We start from the raw sequence: 16,357 nt of genomic DNA, 5'->3' as shown, positions 1-16,357 counted from the left end.
GCAGGCAAGAGTTCGAAAGTTGGGAGCATCTTCAGCGTTCGACTGGGGAGACGCGGTTCAGTATCAGCTCGTCTCGCGATCGAAAGACTTTGAACGACAGACATATATTCTTTTGGTTGGTCGAAACGGTGGAGGATTGTGTAGTAATCTATACCAGGGTTTCTGGTTGCTTACTTGCTCAGAATCGTCCTCGTTTGACATCTTAGACGGTGGACAGGGGAGTATAGTCAGCGTTTGGGCTGAGTTGGGCGGGCTCCGAAAAAGGCAGGTAGGTCTCGCCAACAAATCCCGATTGGCCAATCCAGTCTTTCCCGTTGAAAACACTTTCAAGTTCGACCATGTCATCCTCACCGGCCGCAGACGCCCTGAAGGGCTTCACCCCGAAACCTGCTCTGGACTATGCGGCCAAGGTTGGCCTCCAGGCTGGAGGCTTTGGCCTCTTCATTAGTGCCCTCCAAACCGCCTTTGGCAAGCACAACCACGGCGCTATGGGTGTCGTGACACGAACTGGCGGAACCATTGGATTCTTCGGTGCGTACTTGTACTCTCTGCGACGGAGACACCTTGTCTGACGCTTGTGAATGCCTGAAGCTGCAATGGGAGCAACATTCGCGTTCACAGAGGCCACCGTCCGAAATTCAAGGGAGGAGGATGATGCGTGGAACGGTGCTGCTGGTGGCTGCGCCGCTGGTTTCCTTGCTGGACTGAGAGGTGAGTTCTTCTTACACCCGACGTGTATCAGACCTGTGACCTGAGCCCCTCTAGCCAAATCACTACCCGCAAGTTTCGCGGGATGTATTGCACTGGGAGCTACTATGGGTGTTTACGATTACTCGGGACAACTCGCTGGCGTCCAAGAGTCGAGAGACGAAAAACGAGCGAGATTCTTCAAGAAGCCACCAAAACCTATTTTCGAGGCTGAACCAGCCAGCGAGTAGGCTGCATCTAGATGTTTAGACGCTTCAATACAATTCTCCGCTATCTCTGCCCTTTGAATGCCTGGCCGGTGCAAACGACATCTCCCGTATCCCCTCGTCTCCATGTGCTGGAGATAGCGAGCCACGACTAAACGCTAAACGCATCCCGGCCACCCGCAAAGTTATGTGTTACAATGGTATGAGGCTGCTGCCTTAATTACATACATGTCGTACTCTAAGATGCAGTTACTGAAAAGTCTTTTCCGCCATCCTAATGACCAAGTAGTCCTTGTTGCCAGAATCAAGTCGGTTGCTCCACCTTGAGATTGACTCTTCTTTGAATTTCCTCGGCATGAGCTGCATGAAATGCATCCCAAGTGGGAAGTGTGCGACAGCGACCTCTCTGCAAATGTCATTCAGCTTGATGCACCCGACCAAAACCAGTGTGCCTCACCTTGCGTTCCAACGTCTGGAAAATAGCGTCACGATGTTCATTACGCTCATCCCCCTCTCCAAAATCTTGGTCTTCGCCCAGAGCGAAGAAAGTCGCAATTACTTCCAGATCTTGCTCCAGCATTGTACTCGCATGGCTAGCACTGCGAGCATGGTTCTGAGTAACCGGGACAGGGGAAAATGACGGCCGTGGGGTATGGAACGAATCCACACTCATGCGGCTTGGGTTGGTCTCCAGACTTGGGCCACGACTGTGCCCAGCTTGTTGTTCTTGTAACTGCCGTTGCCGTTTACGATAATTGATCCCTCCCCGTTTGAGAGCTTCCTCCAACTCCCTCTTGTATTTCGTAGTGAGTGTTGTGGACCATGATCGCTCCGGATGGTCGGGGAGCTGGAGAAGCCTCAGCCTGATTATTGCAAGGCGGATAGAAAAAACTGACCTGAGCGTGTATTTGCTTCATTAGGGATGTATGAGTAGTATCTGGGTCTTGGGAATAAACATCCAGAGCTATCTTCAATGCCTGCTGGATTTCCTGCTCAGTAAATCGCTTGGGTGCTCGCCTGTGCTTTGGAGGAGACATCCGTGCAGGTACCGGTGACATAGTCTGCTTCATCTTCTTTGCCTGGATGACCGTGCTTTCCATCTTCTCTTTATTTTCTCTTTTTTCCTCCTTTTCCTTTTCCCTCCCCTTCCCCTTCCTTTCTAGCTGTGCTTTCTTTTTTGCTAATGTTGTCACTTTGGAGATGGGCTGTTCATCTTCCGATTCTGAAGAGCTGACCGCTACAGGCTTTTTGCGTTTCTTTTTGGGCGGAATTTCGCACAGGAACTCGGTATGGTCGAGAAGTTTCTCTTGTCGGTCGCAGTGCTCGACGAAATGACCTCGGACAGCGGGGACGTTATGCGCCTGGGCGGCCTTCAGAAATCTCTCGTAGTCCTTCATCTTGTGAGGCGCAGCAGAGTACAAGATGGCAAAGTCCGCCTCCTTCACGTCTGCGACGATGGTCCCACCGCGGGTCTAAGCATCTGTCAGCCAAAAGGCGTGTATTGGACTGTGGCATCCAGTCTCATACCTTGACTATCTGGACAAGTGAATTACGTTTCGCATGGTCAATTTGGATGAAGAACGAGATCGGTGCACCATTTCGCGAGAAAAGACCAAGTTTTCGTTGGGCACTTGAAGAGGAGGCCTCCCTCTGCTTTTTCTTGTGAATAGCCGATAAGGGCTCCTCTGAAGGGGAACGTGAAGATGCAACAAATGAGCTGCTGGCATGGTGGCTATTATCGGGCCCGGAGGAACCGTTGGTAGGAGGGGCTCTGGCCCTCATGGCGGCTGCGATCATCCGAGACGCTGGATCCCCATTCGCTTCCAACACATCTGCCATTACAGTAGGATGGACACGAGGATGTCGGGCTAAGAATTGCTCGGCTTCCAACTGTGCATTAAATACGGGTTGCTGGCCGTCCATTGCACTGTCGCCGAGGAAAGAGGGAAGTTCTGAGCCGCTGGCTCCAAATTGCGGGTATTGGCCTGGTTGGAACATCATTTGGGTATTGCCTATGGACGGGAATGTTGAATCCGACGGTACGGGCATTATCAGATGATTCGAGTGTACGGGATTGGGTGTGGGCTTGAGAGCTGTCATTGAACTCGTAGCGGGATGTGTTTGAGCAGGGGTCGCAGCTGGTGGCTGGGAAGTCGAAATCAAGCCTGAATGCGGAATTACACCACTTGGTTTGGGATCACCTTGTAATTGAAGTCGTTGAACATGGTCAGGGCTTGGACGGGGAGTCGGCAACGCACTTCTTATTCGCGAAACATCAGTCTCTGGTGCGACGGATTCAGGAAACTCTACTGACTTGTCAGCAGGCGCCTCTCCCTCATTCCCTGATTCATCCTCGTCGCCTTCAGATATATTTTTGACTTCAGCGAGCCATCCACCCCAATTGTCTTCCTGTTGCAGCAACTTCCTAGCGTCCAGACAACTCTGAACCCATGAATAATGGAGGATCACTTTTCCTGGATCGTCTCTCCAGACTCCCAGAAAGTGTTGCCCTGCTGAACTATTCTGATTCACCAAGATGATATCCGCATCCCTTATCGATCCTATTTGACCACCGCCATTCTACCACCTCTTTGTATCAGCTACAGAGGACATTCACGAAAGATTCAATAATGGACGGACCTTGAGCTGCCTGACAAGGCGAGGGTGATTACTGACATCTGCCTGAGAGAAAAACTTGATTGGTGTACCATCTGGTTTCTTGAACAACTCTAGGCGAGGAATTGACCGAGATGAAGCAGAAGGGTCCATGGAAAGCGTGAAGAAGCCGCTTCGTTCGGGACACAGAGGCGCGAGACACGCGATTCAACCAGCTTACTTAACGGATCTCACAACCCCTAACACAATAAACAAAGAAATCAGGACGATTAATTTCAAGCTCCCGGCGCTCAACATAGCATTCTTCAAGTCTGGGAGCAGCGCATAAGCTCAAAGGTGGTCCCTGAGTCCTTGGTCCGACAGGGAGATGGCCCTTCAATAGTGGCCATGGTATTCGGAACGGGAAGCGGGTTTTCATATTGCTCATATTGCTTGCATGTGTGGATGGTAATGGAGACAAAAAGACATAAAGAGCCATAGCGAATACATGTACGCTTAACGGTAACTATTGGGGATTGATTAAAACAAGGCATCATCAAGTGTAGAAACCATACGTACCTCTTCTGCCTGCGAGCACGAGCACCTGGACCACCGAACTTCTTGGGTTCCATCCGTCTGGGATCAGCAATGAGGAGTGTTCGGTCGTAGCTGACGAGCTTTTTCTTCAATTCGATTGCACTGAAGGCATCGACATATTTGGCGTAGTAGGCAACCAATGCCTTGGCGATAGCCTGTCGGATGGCGTAGACTTGCGAAGTGTGTCCTCCTCCCTTCACCCGCACACGGATATCGAGAATTCCAAACGACTCCTCGCCGGCAACCAGCACTGGCTCGTAAACCTTAAGTCGCAAGATTTCGGGTTGGAGGAGGTGGATAGGGGAGCCGTTGATGCGGATGATTCCACGACCCTCCTTTGCGTGGGCAACTGCAGTAGCAGTCTAGGGACCTGTTGAGCGCCAGAACTTCATGGACCGATCCTCACACACCACGAACCTTCTTTTTGCCGAAAGTTTGGACGGCCTTGACTGACGAAGCCATGATTATACGAGGGCCGAGGTGGGGAGTCTGGGGGATCGTTAACGTCGTCTATAAGTCGTGCAGAGCGTCGGTGATCGCCTACCTTGTCCTTGATGTCGTCGACGGCTTCAGCGATATTATCGTCAACAGACGGCGTGCTGTGGCTGGGAATGACTAGATAGTTTTGTCGGTGAATGCCGACGGCCCGAATGGCTGTGCTTATGGTCTTCCGGAAAAACATCCGATTTCCGGCCGGGATCACCGTAAATGCCGCGTGGGCACCGGGAGGCGGAGCGCTTGTGATGTGGCCTCGGATAATTTGGTACGGGTCGATTCAAACCTTCGAGCTCGACGGCGTGGACAATGTTGACGAGGAGGCTGGCAGGGGTGAGTCCTCGGGTACCGCACTTCACTGCTCAGTGCTGACTTGGAAAATACTTAGGCACTCCCCAATCTATTCTTACAGCGGGCTGGCACGTCAGTGGGCAGTGCCTTTGCTCATTGCTGTCGCGCTCAGTCTACGCTGGCTGAACCTTCGCCAACTTCAAGTGGTACGAAAGTCGCCTAACTGATCTCAATACCTGCCGTCTAATTGAATTTAGCTGCCCCAATCAAGAAACCTTTGGTTCTGGAGTTGACTCCCCCGCTCAAGCAGTTCCGCAATGACCCAAAACCGGATAAGGACGTAGTCGTGCTCGACCCGACTGTCTTTGACCATCCAATACGCCGAGACATTCTTCACCTATGCGTCACCCACCACCTCGACTCTCTGCGGCAAGGCTCCGCCAACACCAAAACCCGTAGTGAAGTGAGAGGTTCCGGTAGAAAAATTCGACCGCAGAAGGGTACTGGTCGTGCCCGTCTTGGTGACGGTCAATCGCCTATGCTTGTCGGCGGAGGTATTGCGTTTGGCCCCAAACCAAGAGACTTCAGCACCAAGCTGCCCCGCAAGGTGATCCAAATGGGAATGCGGGTCGCCCTTAGCGCCAAAGTGAAGGAGCGTCACTTGGGAGTTATGTCCCGCCTGGACTGGCCCAACGGCAAGACCAAGCATCTCCAGCAGAAGATTGACCTTCTTGGGCTACGCAAGACCCTCTTCATCACTGGCGAAAATGAAGTAACAACCGGTCTCAAGCGGGCGATCAACATGCTGAAGTATGCTGCTGCCGTCACAGTGGCCGAGGTCAACGTTTACGAGCTCCTGAAGTGGGAGCGAGTTATTCTGGACCTCAAAGCTGTCGAATATTTTGAAACTACCCTCAAGAAGGAAGTCCCCCTCGCATCTCTACCCGTTGTCGACGTCACACCGGAGCTCCTGCAAACATCGGAGCAAGCTTCCGCTACCCCTTCTATTAACGCCTAGATATTGAATGATATAGTGTCGGGCCATGTAACCTAATTCCTTCTAATGCTATAACATGTCCAGGACCCAATCTTCGGCCACCAGTTTTGTCAATACTTGTTGCTGTCCTCTCCTTCAGCCCCAGCGAGAATGCCCGCCGCTGAGATCGTCCGAGATATGATAAATCCGCGAAAACGCGTGTGTAAGCCGCTCACAGATGCTGTGAAATGATACGCCCGACTTTTCCAGCTTTTCCACGCATCCTTTCTTTCCTCGCTGCCATCGTGTTCGCTGGATTCCGCTCACAGATGATAATTTCGACCCATTCAAATTGACTTAGAAATTGTCCAATGTCGTTCCTCGTTTTCTGAACCACAAGCCGAAGGACTTCGGACTTAGTCACGAGTGCGCAGAACGCGGCGCGCGGTGACTGTGACTTACTTTCCTCTCGACTACCACCACCACACATACACCACCCCGCCGTCGTCTACATCGAAATCGCGGGAGATGAAAACTGTCTTAGGCGATATCCAGGTAGTTTGTGATTCAGCGTACAGAGCACGCAGAGAAGGGGAGAGGAGGTCGTCCCCGTCGTGTCTAGGCGTCTTCTGGATCTCCACCATGTTTGGCGCCTCCCAGGACCTACATCCCCTTCTCTCAAGCTCCCCAATGCAATAGCCCCTTAAAGCAAAGCACGAACGTGGCCCGGCGTGCTCGAATACATCGACATTTGCAGCCTCCAAACAGCCTCCAACTCGCCCTCCACCCGCCGGACTTTGCTAGAGTGGTGAGTTGCCTCAAGTTGCCCATCTATTCTCTCCTGACAAGAAACCTTTTAGCTCAGCGAGAAGTTCACAATACAGTCGTGCATCTGCATCTGGTGAGTGTCTCTTCCTTGCAGCTTGCAATGGCGAAACTTAACAGAAATACAGAGTCCGTGCAGATTCTAACCTACATCCCGCCGACTGCATACCTTCCTAATGGACCTATGGACTTTCTAGTGAGTTATTCTTTGGCATCTTGTTTCTCTGCTTACCTTCCCGTAGATTGTATCGCATAAATCACTTGTAACAGTATCCTTGCCTCCTTGTACCTTTAGTGAGTGCTGTTCTCCTCTGTCTCTGGCTCTGCCTTAGCGCGATTTCTCAGTTATTTGCTTCTGACGTGACTACAAGCCATTGTAGTCACATTGGAGCATTTCTGAGCGCGCGATTTGGTTCGTTTCTGGGATTCGATGGACGCTATGTATTTGTACGACAGATGATAAATTTGATACATGTTGTTTCTATCATTTCTGAACCGTTCTGAGCACGAAAAAGTGGGTAAAAATCGCGCTGAGAAACGATCTGAGATGACAAAATCGACGCGTCCGATTTATCATATCTCAGACGATCTCAGCGGCGGGAATTCTCGCTGGGCTTCAGCTTTGTATGTTGCTCTTTGGCTTCAAGTACGCGACGTTTTGATGTCAATGGGGCCCTGAGGGGCTGAACAATTGGTGCGTCCTGCTCACCGTTGCTGCGTTCGACGTCGTCATTTGCCTTGAATCAACGTGAAGCTTGAAGTTGCCTTTGAAATTGAAACTTATCGCTGACGCCAGACGCGAAAGCGACGCGAGCACGTGACGAGGACGTGACTGGTCGCGTTCATTTGATGAGCGATGCAACAACAAGGTGATTTGGTGACTCGTGTTTCCTGACCAACGACCACGACGATAACACATTCACAGCACGCAGCAATGTCCCAAGGATACGACGGTTCACAAATTCCCGAAGGCGATGAGGAAGATTATCAATTCAGTGGCCCACTACTCGTCAACAAACTACAGGAGGCTGGGATTCACGCAAACGACATCAAGAAGCTAGCAGATGCTGGCCTGAACACGGTCGAGGCAGTCGCATTCACTCCCAAGAAGAACCTGCTCGCTATCAGGGGTATCTCTGAGCAGAAGGCCGACAAGATTTTAGCAGAGGGTGAGCTCCAAATTACAGGTTGTATGGAAAACCCTTGACCGCCTTCCAGCCCAGAAGATTGTACCGCTGGGCTTCCAAAGTGCGACTGAGGTGCACGCGAGGCGGTCAGAACTGGTGCATATAACAACTGGATCGAAACAGCTGGACGCACTGTTGGGAGGTAAGCCTCTGTGTAGGTTCCCGATGGATAGCCAACTGAAGTATGCTATAGGTGGGATTGAAACTGGAGCCATTACTGAACTCTTTGGCGAGTTCAGGACAGGAAAGTCCCAGATATGTCATACGCTTGCTGTGACATGCCAACTGCCAGTCAGCATGGGAGGTGGTGAAGGGAAGTGTCTATACATTGACACCGAAGGGACGTTCCGCCCTGTGCGATTGCTGGCTGTGGCGGAAAGGTTTGGTCTGAACGGAGAAGAGGTTTTGGACAATGTGGCATACGCTCGTGCATACAACGCCGATCATCAACAAGCTCTACTCACTAGCGCCAGTGCTCTCATGTCAGAATCACGGTAAGCGCGGGCATGATTGGGCTCTTCAGTGCGCTAACGCCCTTGACAGGTTTTGTCTCCTAATCGTCGACTCCTGTACAGCACTCTACCGTACGGATTTCAGTGGTCGTGGCGAGCTCTCGTCACGTCAAACCCATCTGGGAAAGTTCCTGCGAACTCTTCAGAGACTAGCTGATGAAGTGAGTGAAGATGTGGCGGGCGATAGCATATAGCCAGGCACTAACGGCGCACGCTAACCCACATTAGTTTGGTATCGCTGTGGTGGTGACCAACCAAGTTATGTCGACGCCGGATGCGGCGCCGGGCCCTTACGCTGGGAACGAGAAGAAGCCCATTGGTGGAAACATCATGGCCCACGCATCGACCACGAGGTAACAATTAGCTTCCAAGCCTGCGGGATGTGTGGCTGAATGCGCTTTTTAGATTGCAACTGAAGAAGGGTCGTGGAAATACCCGTGCTTGCAAGATCTACGATTCCCCTTGTTTGCCAGAGTCCGAGACCACGTTCGCTATTCTGCCAGGAGGTATTGGAGATCCAGAGGAAGAATCCTAGTGCTTCGTTCCTAGTTCGATTATTCACTGCTACCATTACTGTACATACATTTGCGACTGCGATTAAACATGTGGAATGCTGAGATGGGTTCTATATAGTTGCAAGGGATGGATTCCAGTTGAATGGTGAGGGATCCCGTTGAGTGGTATCCGGAGTATGCGCAGGCAAAACTACGTACAGACCGTCCATGTCGGTTTTTGATAACTGGAGGGGGTTGGGCTAAGCAAGGAAGCGAGTCAAGATGTTCGCATCGGTGTTGTTGATTCGTTCTTTGAGGGCGGCCCAGTCGTCGGTAGTGCTGACGTTGGAGATATCGGCCATAACGTATGCAATCTCGCCCTTGGAATCCGAGTACTGCTTCTCGACGTTGTATGGGGACAACGCGTCGTTGACCTGTTTGAGGACACCAGGCTGGTTCCTGTGTACATGGCAGATACGAATCTGGTTTTGCTGGTCCTTGGTGATGGCACGCAAGTCGACTTCCGGGAAATTGACTGCACCGATGGTGGAACCGGTACCAAGATATCGACTAACGTATGTGGAGACTTCGATACCGATCATCCGTTGGGCTTCTTCCGTGGACCCGCCGATGTGTGGGGTCAAGACGACGTTGGGAAGATTGCGCAGTTTGGAGGCCCAAGAGTTGAGCTGGTCGTCGAATGGATCGCCGTTTGCGCCAGGCTCGTTGGGGAAGACGTCGATGGCCGCACCGGCGATGTGTTTCGATTCAAGGAATTCAATGAGGGCGGGGATATCGACGACTTTGCCGCGAGCATTGTTGATGAGATAGGCGCCCTTCTTCATCTTCGACAATTGACCGCGGGAGATCATGTTGATCGTGTCTGGTGATTCGGGGACGTGAAGTGTGACAAAGTCTGATTGAGCGAGGAGGGCGTCAAGAGATTCCACTTGTTGAGCCTGGCCGAGAGGCATGATGTTCAATACATCGTGGAAGAGTACCCTCATTCCGAACGCTTCTGCAAGCACGGAGAGTTGGGAGCCGATGTGGCCATAACCGACGATGCCCAAAGTCTTGCCACGAATTTCGTAGCAGTTTTTGGATTGCTTATTCCAGAGGCCCGTCCGAATTTCGTATGCTCGCTCGAAAAGCTGACGGGAGAGGACGACCAGTTCGGACATGACCAACTCGGCAACGGATCGGGAGTTGGAGAAGGGGGAGTTGAAGACGGGAATGCCAGCTTGGGCAGCTGCCTCGAGATCGACTTGGTTGGTACCGATGCAGAAGCATCCGATTACCAGCAACTGGGGGACAGACTGTTAGCGGCCCGTCCACTCGAAAACTGCAGTTGGTACAGACCTTTTTGGCAGCCTGGAGAACACGGGCTGTGATCTTGGTTTTGCTACGAATACCAATACCATGGTAAGAGCCGATCTTCTCGACCAACTCGTCCTCCGTGAAGGCCTTGGTGTGGTGATCCACATGATAGCCCTGGCTTCGGAATGCAGCGACGGCCTCCTGGCTGATGTTCTCGAGGATCAAGAGTCTGAGGCCTTCGTTCTCCAGGGGATGGAGGATCCTGGGTTCAGCTGGGTCGGGGTCAATGGCTCGTCGACGGAAGTGGTCGTGGAGCGACGAGCTCGCTGGAGAGACAGAGGTGGCGACAGACTGGATGATGCTAATGGGAATCGACATTTTGGATGAAGAGTCAAGTCAGAGTCAGTCTAGGCTTTATACCAAGTCACTCATAAGCACGCAACACTAGTCCGTGACCAGTTGATCTAATTATATGATCTTGATAAATTTGTCGATCACGAATTGGCGCCAATCACCGGACTCTGTTCACTGACTCGACTCTTGTTCTTTCCCCCATTTCCTTCACCATGTCGGGCCTCTATCTCCTAGATTATGGCGCTGGAAACGTCCAGAGCCTTGCAAACTCTCTGAAGAAGCTAGGCTATCAATTTACATGGATTTCAAAACCAGAAGATTTTCAAAAGGCCACTGTGCGTGCCAAATCTAACATTCTCTCTACGAACTTTACAACCAACATTGAGCATTAGAACCTCATATTCCCTGGAGTAGGATCGTTCCAATCTGCCATCGGACACCTCCAATCTCGCGGTCTCCTCGAACCACTGCGAGAGTATATCAAATCAGGCAAACCGTACTTTGGCATCTGCATCGGAATGCAGGTCCTCTTCGAGTCGTCGGCCGAAGCATCGCTCAAAGGACTGGGTATTATCCCATGTCCGATAGAAGGCTTTGACGATTCGGACAAGGCAGTCCCTCATATGGGATGGAATGCTGCAGAGGTCGTCGATCCTAGCCAGAGCTCCGATGGCGCCAAACCCTCTACCCACTACTACTTTGTTCACTCGTATTGCGCCAAGTACAATCCCGAGAAATATCCCGAGGCTATGTCATGGGCCTATACCACGACACAATATGGCCAAGAGATTTTCCTCTCGTCTGTACGAAAAGCGAATGTCTTTGGCACCCAATTCCATCCAGAGAAATCTGGTGAAGCCGGCCTTGCTCTCATCGACGCCTGGTTGAAGGAATCACCCGCCACCCACACCTCCACACCTCCCGCACCCCTTCGTACCATCCTCCCCAAGCCCAGCCATTCACTGACCAAACGCATTGTCGCTTGCATGGACGTTCGCGCGAACGACCAGGGCGATCTCGTCGTAACCAAAGGTGACCAATACGATGTTCGTGAAAAGGCCGTCACCGCAGACACTGCAGGTGCAGTACGAAATCTCGGCAAACCCGTCACCCTCGCAGAGAAATACTTCGAAGCAGGCGCAGACGAATTGTGCCTTCTCAACATCACCTCCTTCCGCCACTCTCCACTCCGTGACCAACCCATGCTGGCTGTGGTACGCGCTGCAGCGGAACGCGTCTTTGTCCCATTGACTATCGGTGGTGGCATCAAAGATAGCGTTGACCCTGACGGCACCCCACGCTCGGCGATCGAAGTGGCTGGAGCTTACTTCCGAGCAGGAGCGGACAAGGTTAGCATTGGCTCGGAAGCAGTTTACGCTGTCGAGCGTCTTCGAGCATCTGGATGGGAGAAGGGAGACGGTACGAGCGCCATCGAGACAATTGCCCATGCGTACGGAAGGCAAGCGGTTGTGGTGTCCATCGATCCGAAACGGTGCTATGTGGACCCCGCAACTTACCAGGGACCCTATGCAGCCGAGTTGGTTTACGGCAAACCAGACGGGCCAGAGAAGGAACGAGGCAAGGCGTGGTGGTACCAGTGTACAGTTTCAGGTGGCCGCGAGACCCGAGATGTGTCAGCAGTTGAACTGGCGAGAGGAGTGGAGATTTTGGGCGCAGGCGAAATCCTGGTTAATCTGGTAGATCGAGATGGCACCGGGCTGGGTTTCGACCTTGACCTTGTCAATCTCATCAAGCGGACGGTCAAAATACCGGTGGTGGCAAGCAGTGGAGCAGGTAGTGCCCAGCACTTCGTTGACGTGTTTACCGGCACACCAGTTGAAGCTGCTCTCGCCGCTGGTATTTTCCACAGAGAAGAGGTGAAGATTGAAGACGTGAAGCGGGCGCTGAAGGAAGCAAGGATCAACGTACGAGACCCGTAACATCTTTTCACTATGTATGATTCGCGGGATTTTGGAACGAGATGAATAGGAAGGCTACATTATTAGAATCAAGATGTAAACCGAAGCGGTTTTGTTAAAGTTGAGCTACAAAAGAGACAGTACTACGGAAGTCAGTGAGATCAAAAAATGTTAGAGTACAACACATTCCTGGCCGTCGAGTACAGATGATACATTGCAGTCATAGGTGCTGGTAACCAATGATATGACGATAAATAGAAGATCATGTGTACCCGTCGGGAAAGAGACGAATGAAGGATGGTGCAGGAAGAGAATAATTAAATGCCAAAGGAGAATCGAATCGGAACATCGAGAGAGAGAAGGGGACCCTGGCGCATTACACCGGGAGAAAGTAATAAAAGGAATGAGTACAGAAGGGGGTTTTACAAAGGACGTGCTGCGTCGTGTCATTCAGATCGTTTCTTGATTAACATTCGGTTCGGTGCGGAAGGGGAAGCGGGATGATCGAGATACCCATGAATGTCGTTTATCTTCCCCGCACTACTCGACCCACTTTCTTCATCAAGCTGGTTTTCCTCCCCAATTGAGCACCACCCTGTTGCTGACTATCAGAGTGATAGGCATTCTCTGCAGCCCTAATCTCTAGAGGAGTCGCGGGTAGAGCTTTGTCCTGCTTCTGGTTATCAATGAAGACGTAAGGTTCCGGGGTCTCGTTTTGGGTAGAGATGGGCGCACTTTGATTGGACTTTACGCCGAAACGACCCAAAAACGAGTTTTGCGAGCGATGGGTAGGTCTCGAGGATTGACCTTCTTGATTGGGGATGGATGGGGAGGAAGGAGATGAAGGCGGTCGGGTCTCGAAATCAGATGAGACGGGAACATTGGGAGCGTCACGCATCTTGCGAATCCGATGCATGAGAGACTTGGATCTCTTGGGGAATCCTGGAGCGTTGGCTGGCGGCGAACTAGAGGGCTGTTCGATTTCTGCTTCAGGTACAAAAATGGGCTGTGGAGGAGGGACACCGGGGCGACGGGCGACAGGGGCACGGGACCGCCCCTCTCGAGTGTCGTCCTTGGAGCGCCCATTGCGCCCGTCTTTACCATTGTAGATGGAACTGGCCGGGGTGTCGCCTTCGGCTTTGCCGCCACCAGCAAAAAATTCCTCGTATGGTTCTGGCTCGTGGATACCCCAGGCTTCAGCGATGGCGTCGACCTTCTTCTTGGGCGGTTCGGGATAATCGTTGGAGAACGCTTGGTAAGCATAAGGCGACGGATAAGCCCCGTTGCCGTATTGCTGGACAAGGTCTTCAGGCTTGGTTGACCAAGCATGCATGGGAGCCTTGGTCTTGTGCTTGTTGCGAGATGGCGCACATGCATCGAAGGGGCCATCGTGGTGGAACACTGTTGACAGTAACCGAGGAAGGTCAGAACAATCCGATGAAGCTGGTACAACAACGTACTGGGACCAACGCCAGTGAAATCTAACCGGTCAATGACATCTGCGTGTTGCGAGCCCTTCTTGGTGCGAGACTTGCCGCTCGATCTTGCTTTCTCGACGATATTGCCGGAGTCTTCTGAATGAGAACGACCTCTGCCAGAGGGCCTGGAGCTGGCGGGGTTTGCCCTGTTGGGGCAAAGGGGTTAGCATTAGCCAACGGCGACGTCCATCAGACAGCAAAAATAGAATAGGCCGACATACGCAGAGGTGTGGCTACGATTGGCGCGGTTTCTTGTTGGATCTGGCTGTTGGTGGCGATATGCGACTGTGTCACGCACAGCCTCTCTGACGTCTGCAGGGACGGGCTTGGAGGACGGTGAGGGCATTTTGATAGTCAAATGCGCTGTCGAGAAGGGGACAGACGATGAGGAAGGGTATCTGTGGACTGTGGTGGTGGGGGTGAGAGGACGAACACCGACTTGATGCCGGTGGTGGTGGTTGGAATGAATTTACCCACGGGTGCAGCTAAGTTTCCCCGAGCATCTGCTTTTGGCCATGCAACGACTTGGCTCTGACCAAGCTCTGACAAGTCGCGTCACTTGAGATTTATGGACAAACACAGGCTCTGGTCAAGGGACGCCGTCGCCGCTGCCATCCTCGACGGCGACACCCTCATCGTCTTCCGCGACCACCTCCTCAAAATTCCCGACAAGTGGCTCAACGCCCACCCAGGCGGCAACCTCGCTTTGCTCCACTTTGTCGGCAGGGACGCCACCGACGAGGTTGAGGCATACCATCTCGACGATACCCTCAAACTCGTTCCTCGATACTCCGTCGGACGTGTCGTGAACTCCACAGAACACCCATGGAAGCCTTTCCTGCCACCTATCATGGCGGGTTGGGTCAGAAAACGCGACGCCCAAGGAAACCCCTATTGGTTTCGGGAAGCCCATGAGCATCGGCCCCGGAATAATGCTACATCTTCCTCCCCTGCTTCCGAAGTCTTGCTCGTGCCCAACAACTCGTCACCAAGCCCAGAGAAGGGTCCTACACTTGCCACGATAACACCACCGGCCTCTGACCTGTCGCCAGCGGTCCAGGCTAGGCACTCAAAAGCTTACAAGGAGCTGCACAAACGTATAACCGAGGCTGGCCTCTATTCAACACGGTATATCACAGGTTATGGCCCAGAAATTCTGCGCTACACTTTCTTTGCGTGCGCGTCCGTCTATGCCTACTGGCACCAATGGTTCAAGACCAGCGCCCTCTTTCTAGGCTTGCTCTGGCACCAGCTCGTTTTCTCAGCCCATGATCTAGGCCACATGGGTGTTACTCATAATTGGGCTATCGACCGAATCATTGCAATTATTATTGCTGATTTCATTGGTGGGCTTAGTATTGGGTGGTGGGTCAACGTGCGTGTATTTTCCTACCCTTGGGTCCGTCCGGACACTAACCTTTTGATCCTCTAGAATCACAATGTTCATCATCGTAAGTGTGTCCTTATCGATTCTGCGTACTTTACTCAAATATTACCTCCACCAAGTTGTTACCAATCATCCGACCCAGTGAGTAACGTTAAACGTCGATTGTACACTTGATCTGAATTCCATAACAGTGATCCCGATATCCAACATATCCCTTTCTTCGCCATCTCTACCAACTTCTTCTCTTCGCTGTGGTCGTCATACTACAAACGGACGATGGTTTTCGACCGGTTCGCAAAGTTCTTGATTTCTATGCAACACAAGCTATACTACATCATCATGGCCTTCGCGCGGTTCAATCTCTACGCCAACTCGTACATCTTCCTATACCAAAAGGCATTCGATACCCGACGCGCTAGAGGAGGTACCTGGGCGTTCCGTCTGGAAATCGTTGGGTTGATCTTCTTTTGGAACTGGTACCTCCGCGTCCTGTACAACACCGGCTCGTGGCAAAACGCTATCGTCTATCTCCTCATCAGTAACATCGTGCCCAGTCCTCTACACGTGCAGGTGCGTGTCACTGCGACTTTCTGCATATTCCGATACTCAAACTTCGCGTAGATCGTTCTTTCCCACTTTAGCATGTCGACTACCGATCTGGGACCCACAGAATCCTTTCCTCACCGCCAATTACGAACCACTAGCGACGTCATTTGCCCGGAATCGCTTGCCTTCATTCACGGCGGTCTCCATCTTCAAGTCACCCACCACTTGTTCCCCCGCCTTCCCAGGCACAATCTGCGCCAGGCAAGCCTCCTCGTGAAAGAATACTGCGAAGAACAAGGCTTGGCTTATAACGAGTTTGGTTTCATCGAGGGCAACAAGGACGTTCTTGGAGTTCTTCGCAATGTCGCTGAGCAGGTCAAGATAGTTGGGAAGGTTGCGAAAGCAGAGGTCGTTGAGGCGGTCGAAAAGAGTATTGACGGAATGGTCAAGGAGAACTAGATAAAAGATAC

At 52.0% G+C, this 16,357-nt stretch overlaps 9 protein-coding genes across 9 annotated transcripts; 5 read left to right on the top strand and 4 right to left on the bottom strand.

Annotated features, from left to right (window-relative positions):
• Positions 1–338: 338 nt before the first annotated feature.
• Positions 339–1,138, top strand: CC1G_10542 (hypothetical protein; the record flags this gene model as incomplete). Its single annotated transcript, XM_001828618.2, has 3 exons — positions 339–531; positions 592–711; positions 766–1,138. 3 exons carry the CDS (start codon positions 339–341, stop codon positions 936–938), a joined length of 486 nt encoding a protein of 161 aa, XP_001828670.1. The 3' UTR covers positions 939–1,138.
• An 80-nt stretch (positions 1,139–1,218) lies between these two features.
• CC1G_10541 (hypothetical protein) lies at positions 1,219–3,683 on the bottom strand (the record flags this gene model as incomplete). Its single annotated transcript, XM_001828617.2, has 6 exons — positions 1,219–1,320; positions 1,372–1,761; positions 1,811–2,386; positions 2,442–3,115; positions 3,173–3,494; positions 3,555–3,683. 6 exons carry the CDS (start codon positions 3,681–3,683, stop codon positions 1,219–1,221), a joined length of 2,193 nt encoding a protein of 730 aa, XP_001828669.2.
• A 240-nt stretch (positions 3,684–3,923) lies between these two features.
• CC1G_10540 (40S ribosomal protein S16) lies at positions 3,924–4,599 on the bottom strand. Its single transcript, XM_001828616.2, has 3 exons — positions 4,524–4,599; positions 4,089–4,468; positions 3,924–4,035 (listed from the first exon to the last, which is right to left on the bottom strand). The coding sequence occupies exons 1-3, from the start codon at positions 4,566–4,568 to the stop codon at positions 4,026–4,028; spliced, it is 435 nt and encodes a 144-aa protein (XP_001828668.2). The 5' UTR covers positions 4,569–4,599; the 3' UTR covers positions 3,924–4,025.
• A 311-nt stretch (positions 4,600–4,910) lies between these two features.
• CC1G_10539 (mitochondrial 54S ribosomal protein YmL6) lies at positions 4,911–5,910 on the top strand (the record flags this gene model as incomplete). Its single annotated transcript, XM_001828615.1, has 3 exons — positions 4,911–4,934; positions 4,990–5,098; positions 5,150–5,910. 3 exons carry the CDS (start codon positions 4,911–4,913, stop codon positions 5,908–5,910), a joined length of 894 nt encoding a protein of 297 aa, XP_001828667.1.
• Positions 5,911–7,607: 1,697 nt separating this feature from the next.
• On the top strand, positions 7,608–9,443 carry CC1G_10538 (Rah1). Its single transcript, XM_001828614.2, has 6 exons — positions 7,608–7,862; positions 7,912–8,022; positions 8,074–8,374; positions 8,424–8,553; positions 8,621–8,745; positions 8,798–9,443. The coding sequence occupies exons 1-6, from the start codon at positions 7,628–7,630 to the stop codon at positions 8,925–8,927; spliced, it is 1,032 nt and encodes a 343-aa protein (XP_001828666.1). The 5' UTR covers positions 7,608–7,627; the 3' UTR covers positions 8,928–9,443.
• Positions 9,147–10,581, bottom strand: CC1G_10537 (d-3-phosphoglycerate dehydrogenase 2; the record flags this gene model as incomplete). Its single annotated transcript, XM_001828613.1, has 2 exons — positions 9,147–10,190; positions 10,246–10,581. The coding sequence occupies 2 exons, from the start codon at positions 10,579–10,581 to the stop codon at positions 9,147–9,149; spliced, it is 1,380 nt and encodes a 459-aa protein (XP_001828665.1).
• A 161-nt stretch (positions 10,582–10,742) lies between these two features.
• Positions 10,743–12,497, top strand: CC1G_10536 (imidazoleglycerol phosphate synthase; the record flags this gene model as incomplete). The annotated part of the gene is made up of 2 exons (XM_001828612.2): positions 10,743–10,892; positions 10,950–12,497. The coding sequence occupies exons 1-2, from the start codon at positions 10,770–10,772 to the stop codon at positions 12,495–12,497; spliced, it is 1,671 nt and encodes a 556-aa protein (XP_001828664.1). The 5' UTR covers positions 10,743–10,769.
• A 505-nt stretch (positions 12,498–13,002) lies between these two features.
• Positions 13,003–14,365, bottom strand: CC1G_10535 (hypothetical protein; the record flags this gene model as incomplete). The annotated part of the gene is made up of 3 exons (XM_001828611.2): positions 14,176–14,365; positions 13,937–14,100; positions 13,003–13,877 (listed from the first exon to the last, which is right to left on the bottom strand). Exons 1-3 carry the CDS (start codon positions 14,298–14,300, stop codon positions 13,003–13,005), a joined length of 1,164 nt encoding a protein of 387 aa, XP_001828663.1. The 5' UTR covers positions 14,301–14,365.
• A 157-nt stretch (positions 14,366–14,522) lies between these two features.
• On the top strand, positions 14,523–16,346 carry CC1G_10534 (delta 8-sphingolipid desaturase; the record flags this gene model as incomplete). Its single annotated transcript, XM_001828610.1, has 5 exons — positions 14,523–15,329; positions 15,387–15,405; positions 15,461–15,482; positions 15,533–15,911; positions 15,963–16,346. The coding sequence occupies 5 exons, from the start codon at positions 14,523–14,525 to the stop codon at positions 16,344–16,346; spliced, it is 1,611 nt and encodes a 536-aa protein (XP_001828662.1).
• Positions 16,347–16,357: the final 11 nt, after the last annotated feature.

This window comes from Coprinopsis cinerea, assembly GCF_000182895.1.
Source record: "Coprinopsis cinerea okayama7#130 chromosome 1 map unlocalized cont3.1, whole genome shotgun sequence".
Taxonomy (NCBI): Eukaryota; Fungi; Basidiomycota; class Agaricomycetes; order Agaricales; family Psathyrellaceae; genus Coprinopsis; species Coprinopsis cinerea.
Note: the sequence above shows the minus strand (reverse complement) of the source record. Positions and strands in the feature narration are given on the sequence as shown.